The 8,842-nt window shown below is 54.6% G+C and overlaps 1 protein-coding gene across 1 annotated transcript in view; it reads left to right on the top strand.

Annotated features, from left to right (window-relative positions):
- The window catches only part of NGFR (nerve growth factor receptor), a gene marked incomplete at its 5' end in the record, with an annotated part of 20,296 nt that overhangs the window by 2,272 nt on the left and 9,182 nt on the right, over nt 1-8,842 (top strand). The window contains 2 exons of the mRNA XM_005868207.2: nt 4,942-5,083; nt 8,738-8,842. Of these exons, the coding sequence (XP_005868269.1) occupies nt 4,942-5,083; nt 8,738-8,842 (247 nt within the window). The remainder of the gene's footprint in view (nt 1-4,941; nt 5,084-8,737) is intronic.

An 8,842-nucleotide genomic window follows, 5' to 3' on the forward strand; every position in this document is an offset into this window, starting at 1 on the left:
GGCGGCGCCGCGGGCGGGCGCGCCGGTAATGGAGGCACTTTGTCATTCAGACGTCTGTAACCGGAGCCGCCGGGCTGGCTAATGCGCCTAATAGGGATGCAGCGAGGGCAGCAAATAGGAGGACGCGAGCGGCCGGGCGGGGGAGGGGAGAAGGGGTTCCCACCCGGCTGTACCATCCCGGCCCCACTCACGTGCATAGATTCTTCCCGGGGGTGGGGGGGACGCGGGGGCGGGAATAATAAAATTGGTTGAATGCCTACTATGTGCCACGCATTGCCTGGGTAATTTCTCTTGCATTATTGAACCCTCCTAAGTTGCCCTCAGCGTAAATCTAGTTATTCCCGTTTTACAGTTGATGGAGCCGAACCTCCCAAACTTTCAGGCACGAAACCAGGCTCCCGCAGTTAGGAAGGGGTGGAGGCTTTGGAACCGAGGAGGCGTGGCTTGGAGCTTACTCTGTCCTCCCTGCGCCAGCCCCGCCCCCTTCTAGATCACGGAGGGCGTGACCGGCCCTGGAGGTTGCATCGGTGTCCTAGGCCCACACATTTGGAACTGAGTCCCCTGGCCCCACGCAGCACACCCCTCTCGAGTCCCCATGCAGCATCCTCCTCCGTCATGAGCTCTTGTCCCCTACCCAGACTCAACCCCTGTCTGAAGGGGTGAGGAGCATGTGCCAGTGCCCCCTCCTCCCCCCGCCCCGCGGGTTTGAAGCGACCTCAAAAGACCCTCCCCATATGTGAAAACTCTTCAAGCCCATGGTGTGGCTGATGGCTCCATTCACCTAAAGAACCCTTTGCTGAAGCTGTTGTGAACAGTTAGGATTCAACACACTGAAGCATTCATATTCAATTCTTTCAACTATTTTTTGGTGTGTTTTCTATTTTGTCTAATTAAAAAAGCATTTTTTAGATTTTTAAATCAGTTTATCTAAGAGTACTTCTACCTGAGTTTCTTGAAAGCCTTGAAATGGCAAAATAAATAAATAAAAAGATTGCATACATTTTCAAAAAATGGGATGAAATCATTCCAACGGGAAATAAATAAATGTAATCACGTAAGTCTCAGGCAACTGCATCTATCATTTTGGTAAATTGGTCATTTTGGAACAATTAGCCTGGATCCTAGTCTTCCCTCCCAGCTTCCCAGGATTGCCCTGGCGTGAACCAATAGAAGGTGTGGCCAGGGCCAAGCATCAGCCACGCAGCAGAGGGACCTCTGTGGGCCTCAGTTTCCCCATCCGTCAGAGAGGGGATGAAGGCAATCCCTCAAGTCTTTCCCCCTCAGCATCTTGGCTTCTAGAATGGCTGTTTGGGTGACATTTCCTTTCCCCCATGGGACTGTGGTTCCCCACAGAAATCAGGGACCATGTCGCATTGGAAACTCTTATTCCAATGCTCAGTAAATAGTTGTTGAATTACTTAACTTCAATGAGAGCAATTACCCATCCTCCTTTGGTCCCCATGCCGTCCTCAGACTCCCTGGTAGCAAAGACTGGCTTCATGTCTACCCTGCCCCTGACTCTTAGATGGTTTCCTCTTTTAGGGGGTGGCTAACGCTCCCCTCCCCCCACTACCTCCCACCCAGGCTCAGCTTGCTCTCCCCAAGACAAGATGCTTCTTTGATACCTAACAGTTATTTAACTCCTACTATACACCAGGCAGATTTGCATAAATGATTTCATTTCATTTTCACAGCAACCCTGAGCAGCAGATACTAGCGCCCAGTGTGATTGGGGTGGGGGTGGGGGGGGAAGCACTGAGGCTCAGAGAGATTGAGAATTTACCCAAAATAACGTACTATGAAGAAGCAGATCTAGGGTATTTTGAAATAGGGAACATAAAACAAGCACAGGAAATACTTGGTCAGTAATTACATGGACTCGATTCCAAATGCAAGACTTGGGAGAGGAGAAAGGACACCAGCTGCAGCAGGAAGAGCAGGCGTGGAGGAAGAGGGGCTTGTACTAGGCTGCCACCTCGACGACTATTAGGCAATATACAGATTGCGTATCATACAAATGTACACTTCAAACCTATATGATCTTACCCAGCCGGCATGGCTCAGTGGTTGAGTTTCAACCTATGAACCAAGAGATCACAGTTCCAATCCTGGTACTGGCTCGATCCCCAGTCAGGGGTGTGCAGGGGGCAGCCAATCAATGATTCTCTTTAATCATTGATGTTTCTATCTCTCTCTCTCCTTCTCCCTTCCTCTCTGAAATCAATAAAAAAAAATTTTTTTAAAGAAACCTATATGATCTTATTAACCAATGTCGCCCCAATAAATGTAATTAAAAAATAAATAAAATCACTTGCCAATTAGGAGAGAGAGAAAAGAAAGAAAGACCTCGGAAAAGAGAAAAGAGATTTCCCAAGTGTATGAACACCTTACTCATTCATGTAATGCTTACAGCAACCCTATGAGGCAGGTCTGGTCTTAATGACCTAATACAGAAGATACTAAGGCACAGAGAAATTCAAGACTGGCCCCAGATCGCCTAGCGCAAAGCGATGAGCCAGGATACGGAGCCACAGAGGCCGCTGAGGACGAGGGCAGTGTGGCTAGCTCACACTTTCTACTCCGAGAATTGCCCCTCCTGGTTCGGAGCCTCCTTGCACTGATTTCATACACCTTCCTACCGAGGCTAGTGCCATAGTTCCCAAAGATCCCATGAGACCTAGGAGGTTAGAATGGTGCGGGAGGGGCCACACAGGTCACACTCTGGTAGCGGCAAGAATTGCCCACTGATATCTCGGCAGGAAGGGAGGAGACAGAAAAAGTATTTTATTTTTTAAAATATACTTTATTGATTTTTTTTTACAGAGAGGAAGGGAGAGGGATAGAGAGTTAGAAACATCAATGAGAGAGAAACATCGATCAGCTGCCTCCTGCACACCCCCTCCTGGGGATGTGCCCGCAACCAAGGTACGTGCCCTTGACCGGAATGGAACCTGGGACCCTTCAGTCCGCAGGCCGATGCTCTATCCACCGAGCCAAACCGGTTAGGGCAGAAAGAGCTGAAAGGAGAACTGAAAGAGACAATCGTGTGGTAGTAATTTGGGATAAAGAACACAAGGGCTTCACTGCACTGCAGCCCGGAATAATCACTGGTGTGAATACTGAGCCCCTGAGTCACGGGGAAACCATGAAGACATGTTCCAGTCGGGGAAGGTGCAGCCACTCTGGTGAAAATGAAAAGCATGAGGTGATTAGAGCAGCAGCGCCTTAGCTCTCCGGAAGCTCAGCCATCCAGAAGTCATTCCGCCGAGTTCTAGTTAAGTGAGCTGCCTGTTTAGTGCCAGGTACCCTGTCAGGCTCTGGGACAACAGCCTGGCCCTCAGGGAGTTGACCGTCCAGTGGGGGATCCTGTGCAGTGTCAGAGCAGACACGAATAGTCCACAGGGAGAACGCGTAACAGGGCAGCCCGCCTGATCTGGTGGGGGGGGGGGGGACACTGGCCCACTTCCTTGAGGAAGTGATATTTAAACGGAGCCCTAAAGGATGAAAAGAAATCCTAACAGACTCTTCTATAATCTCACGCGCCTCCTGGGGAAAGCCTGTATCTGGTACTCCGCCTACCCCCGAGACTTCTGGTCTGCAGATGTTCCCAGCACCATGTTCCTGCCACCTGGGAGGAGATGGTGGCAACGCCCGAGGTCCCCCCTCCTGTGCTGCCTGCACCCTCCCTGCTGGTCTCTTGAGGACCAAAGGCTGCCTCGTCGTAGACCGATCCAATCTGTCCTCCCCCCCTGCCTCCACCTAACCCTGGTGAGATCTCAGGATATCTTCAAGGTCTGGAGCGAGGGGAGTGTTCTTGGCCATGACCTGGTCAGCGAGGAAGCGGAGGGATGTCCAAAAGGACCTTTAAGGCTCCCTCTGCTCCCACGACCTGAGAGCCCACACTTCCTGTCCATATCAAGTGGGAGCTGCGTGGTCTGGGGCCAGGGAAACGGGCTTGGGAGTTTTATTAGACATGAAGTATTTTTTTTTAAGGAGCAGAAATATAAAGCAAGCTGCCAGCAGCCCCTTCCTCTAGGGAATCTGGTGCTAAATTGTTCCATCCACGAGCAAAGATGCCTCGGCGGCAGGAATCTGACTCCCCTTTCCCCTCGTTCCAGAGCTGTTCCCACTGGCTGCATGGGGGGCAGGGAGTGGGGAGGGCTGGTGACTGGAAATCAAACCCTCGTGGAGCTGGGCTGGCGGGTGATGACAGCCGCCACTTTCTCATCATTGATAACAGGCGACCCTTTCTCACATCTTGGCGCCACACTCTTGCCGATTGGCTGGTCTTTGCTCTGGCCCTGAGCTGTAGCCACCTCTATCTGGCTGGAGAGATGGAGACTCAGAGAGGGAGAGCAGGGCAGGCCAGAGCTCCCAATGCAGAATCAGGATTTGAACCCCAGACCCCACCCCTTGGCCCTCTGCTCTTGGCTACAGTACCTCCTGCCAGATATATAATATGCGGAATGGTTTTAGAATGGAGGACCTGGAGTAGGGAGGGCCCTGCTGGCCTTTGTTAGAAAAAGGCTCCCCTCCGGGCAGCTTAGTCAGTGGCATTTGGACTAAATTTCAGCTGCCAGTTGCCCCCTTGGCTGGAAGCCCTGTGCGAGCTGCAACCTGAAGGCCCTCCGCTGGGCCTCAAGCCTCCTTCCCCATGTGGTGTCTCCTTGAGGTTCCAAGAGCTGCTGTGACCCCGAAATGAACTGTGCAGAGGGTCAGCCTGGGAGGCTCTGACCTCACACCCCCAGCAGCCTGCAGGGGTGCACTGCCCCCCACTGCCTTTCTTCCGGCCAGCTTTGATGTGCCTAATGCCTCCCCGGTGAGCTCATCCGGGCCCAGGTGGTTCCAATAGGAGGCTTTGGGGAGGGGTGTTTGATTCCTCGGAAGATACCCCCTCTCCTTTCTCCTGCCAGTCTGACCTTCTGATCTCCCCCGATGCAGGTGTCCTTCGGAAGTGCCCAGGAGGCGTGCCTCACGGGCCTGTACACCCACAGCGGCGAGTGCTGCAAAGCCTGCTACCTAGGAGAGGGTGTGGCCCAGCCTTGTGGAGCCAACCAGACCGTGTGTGAGCCCTGCCTGGACAGTGAGTAAAGGGTGGCAGGTGGGGAGAGGGGAGAGGAATGGAAGGGAGGGGCCGGGGCTGGGGAAGAGCGGCCTTACAAGTCCTCTGCCTCCTGGCAGGGTCTCCTGCCCACAGCTGCATGGGCACCGGACATGGGTCTGATGCAGGATAGGAGGCAGAAAGGGGAAGCTGAGAATGGATGAGAGAGGTATGCAGAGGAAGGAGGGGACCTGGTGGGGGACCCCCAAGGGGGAGCCCCTTCCCAGCCCCCAAGCAGAGAAGCCGGCTAGAAGAGTGTGGCCAGGTGGGGGGAGTAGCTGACACTAAGACGAGCTAAAAATATCACCCGCACTGCAAAATCAATGGCTGCCACTTACCCTCGCTGTTTTGGGGGGGAGGGAAGGAGGATCAAATACTGGCTGCCCTGGAGACTGACCTTGGGGATCCTGGGAGGGTGTGGCTACCCCTCCTCCCAGGCCAGCTGTTCTCCAGCTCTAAGGACTAAGAGCTTTCCCCAGGCAGCAGGGGTGGGGGCGGAGCACTACAGGGATGTCCTTCTTGTGGGGAGAGGGGCACTGTGGCCATTCCTACCTGAGATTTCCTTGGGGAGGGGAGAGAATCCTGTCTTCCTGCTGGGTGAGGGAGGCCGCGGGGTGGTGCGTCTGGGGTCTGGAATCTGTGTGCTGTGGAGTCAGGGGTCTCAGCTCTGCTGGCTGCCCCCAGCCGCAGTCACTGCCTTCAGGCTATGGGCTCAGTTGCTCTGTTGCTGACCCTGCCCAGAAAGCTTTCCTCACTGTCAGATCAGATCTGCCTTCTCCCAGCCACTCACAGCCCATCCCGAGGGCCTGTGGTAACCATATCCAGCTATTCTATAATCAGGCTGGGAACCAGGTACAGCAACTGGGGACTGAACCCACCTGCCAGCCTAGTCTTACCTCTGGATGCCTCCCCACCACCTCTACCAACACCTGCGTGCCCAGCCGGCCAGGCTCAGTGGGTGAGCGTAGATCTATGAACCAGGAGGTCACTGTTTGATTCCTGGTCAGGGCACATGCCTGGGTTGTGGGCTCAATCCCCAGTGTGGGGCGTGCAGGAGGCAGCCAGTCAATGATTCTTATCATTGATGTTGCTATCTCTCCCTCTCCCTTCCTTTCTGAAATCAATAAGAATATATTTAAAAACAAAACAAAACAAGAAAAACCCTGCACACCTCTCCATCCTTCAGACAACCACAACTCCTTGGTGTTCCCCAACATACTCTTTTCCGCTCTCTGTGCTTATGCATCCTACAACTCCATCCCCCAGCAGAGGGATGCCTGGGACTGGGTGGGGATGCTGGACATCCTGTAATGTTTTTGTCATCTGGCCACCTGCCCTGGCCCTGGCCTAACAGGGTTTCCATCCCAGGGATGGGTTGGCCAACTATTGCCTACTCCGGAAGCTCCCACGATTGCCTCTCTCACTTCCTAGACTCCAGCCCAGGGCCTCTCCTCCCTGGACCCGAAGTCTCCCCGGATGGGCCCCCACTCATCTTCCGTGAAAGCAAAGGGTGGGGTAGAGGAGCCTGGGGGAGGGAGGGGAGCAAGCTCAGAGGTGGTGGCAGGAATCCTCCCTCCCATTTCCTCCTGCCCCCCTCCTCTTTCCTCCTCCCCTCACTCCCCAGCAGCTGCGTTAACAGGCTGCCTTTACAAGCCCACTTTATGGAATAGAGACCCCAGTGGACTTTCTATCCTCAAAACGTTTCCACAAGGAAACCCATTAAGCTCCTGCCTTCATTCTCTGCCAAAAAAGACCACATTTTCCCCACCCCTTAAAACCCTTTCCCAGGAGTTTTCTGCAAATTTTCTGTATTTTCCCATGAGCAAGGCCCTCCCTTCCCCTTCAGGGTGACTCTACCCCGCCCCCCTCGGCCCCCCACCACATGCCAACCAGATAGGAGCCTCTTGTTTATTTAAACTGGAAGTAAGTCCTGCCTCGGCTGATTGTGTTGGAAGTCCTTTCTGCTGTCTGACTGAAGTTCACCATACTTATCACTGCCCACCCCAGGGGCCCGACCTTTATAGATCCCTGCTGTGTGTCAAGCGCTTTACAGTGGAATTCCACTTATTCCTCACCACAACCCTGTGAGTGGAGATATTTTATTCCCTATTTTACGGAGAAAGAAAAAAAGCTCAGAGAGGTTACGTAAAGCACCCAGAGCCACACAGCAAATAAGTGACAGAAGCAGTTTTGAATCCAGATCAGCCTGATTCCTAGGAAGAGAAATACAGGGCTCCCTCTGCCAGAACGGACTCCGTTCTCTTCTCCCCCAATTTATTCCCCTTTCACCTCTGTCTGGCTTTCTTCTTTGCTTCTTTACCCCCTACCCCCACCCCCCACCTCTCACCCACCAAGTGCTCCATGTTGTTTCTTGGGGCCTTTAGAGAGGGCTGTGATCAGACCCCACAACAGGCCTTGATTTCCCTTCAGTGGCGTCTGATACTTTCTCCACTTCTGCTTCCACATTCTGAGCAGACCTTCCCTGGTTCTCAGGTCGCTAAACCCCTGCTCTTCCTCCCCTGGGAGCAAGGATGCATCCTCCTGGCTTCAGATTGGCACGAGTTCTCCAGCCTGGGCCTCCTCTTCTCTGCACCAGAAGGAGAGGACCTGGCACCCCTGGCACCCCTGGCACCCCTCCCCCCATTATTGAGAGAGCTGCCTTAGGAGTGAGCTTGGAAATCTCCCCTCTGTGCCCTTTGAAAGGGCAGAGGACGATATATGCAAGTCCTTCTTTCTTTCTAGCTCCAATCCCTCCTGCTGTACCTGAACTTGCTTGCCAGGATTCCCATCCTACCCTCCAGCCTTTCAGCAGCGTGGGGGAGCGCCATGGGTGGGAACTTAAGCTGTCCAACCCTAGTTACTCCCATTGGGGCCACACCTGAGCACCCCCCCCCCCCCCCCAACTGGGGAAGGACATCTGAGGCAGGAGGCTCCATGCCTGGGCCGGGTTCACAATCCAGCTCTGGCCTGCGGGGAGGGCTGGGTGGGAACCACCTGTAGATTATTCCTTAATCTTGCTGGGAACTCTCTAAGAGAATGTACCAAGTAATTTACCTGCCCCAGCCGGGTTACCCCGCCAAGCCTCAGGGCCATGGCTTCCCCGCCTGGAGCAGGGGCTCCTGGTCCCCTTCCTCCTTCCCAGTGGGTTGTCACAAGCTTTCCCAGACTTGGGAGGGAGGCTGAGGCAGGAGGCTCCATGCCTGGGCCGGGTTCACAATCCAGCTCTGGCCTGCGGGGAGGGCTGGGTGGGAACCACCTGTAGATTATTCCTTAATCTTGCTGGGAACTCTCTAAGAGAATGTACCAAGTAATTTACCTGCCCCAGCCGGGTTACCCCGCCAAGCCTCAGGGCCATGGCTTCCCCGCCTGGAGCAGGGGCTCCTGGTCCCCTTCCTCCTTCCCAGTGGGTTGTCACAAGCTTTCCCAGACTTGGGAGCAGGGCCCCGAGGGGAGAGAGAGGGTGGGAATCCATGAGGGGGCGAGGCTGAACCAGGGAGTCAGCGCCCTGGCAGAGGCCCTGGCAGAGGTGGGGGAGGGAGGGAGGGAGGGCCTGCAGCCCTTGCGTTCCAGCTGCCCAACAGGCAGGCGACTAAAATCTGGGCCCACGAGAGCTCCCCCACATCCCTTTGCCCGCAGGCGTGACGTTCTCCGACGTGGTGAGCGCCACGGAGCCCTGTAAGCCGTGCACCGAGTGCGTGGGGCTGCAGAGCATGTCGGCGCCCTGCGTGGAGGCCGACGACG

This window comes from Myotis brandtii, unplaced genomic scaffold (assembly GCF_000412655.1).
Source record: "Myotis brandtii unplaced genomic scaffold, ASM41265v1 scaffold265, whole genome shotgun sequence".
Lineage (NCBI taxonomy): Eukaryota > Metazoa > Chordata > Mammalia > Chiroptera > Vespertilionidae > Myotis > Myotis brandtii.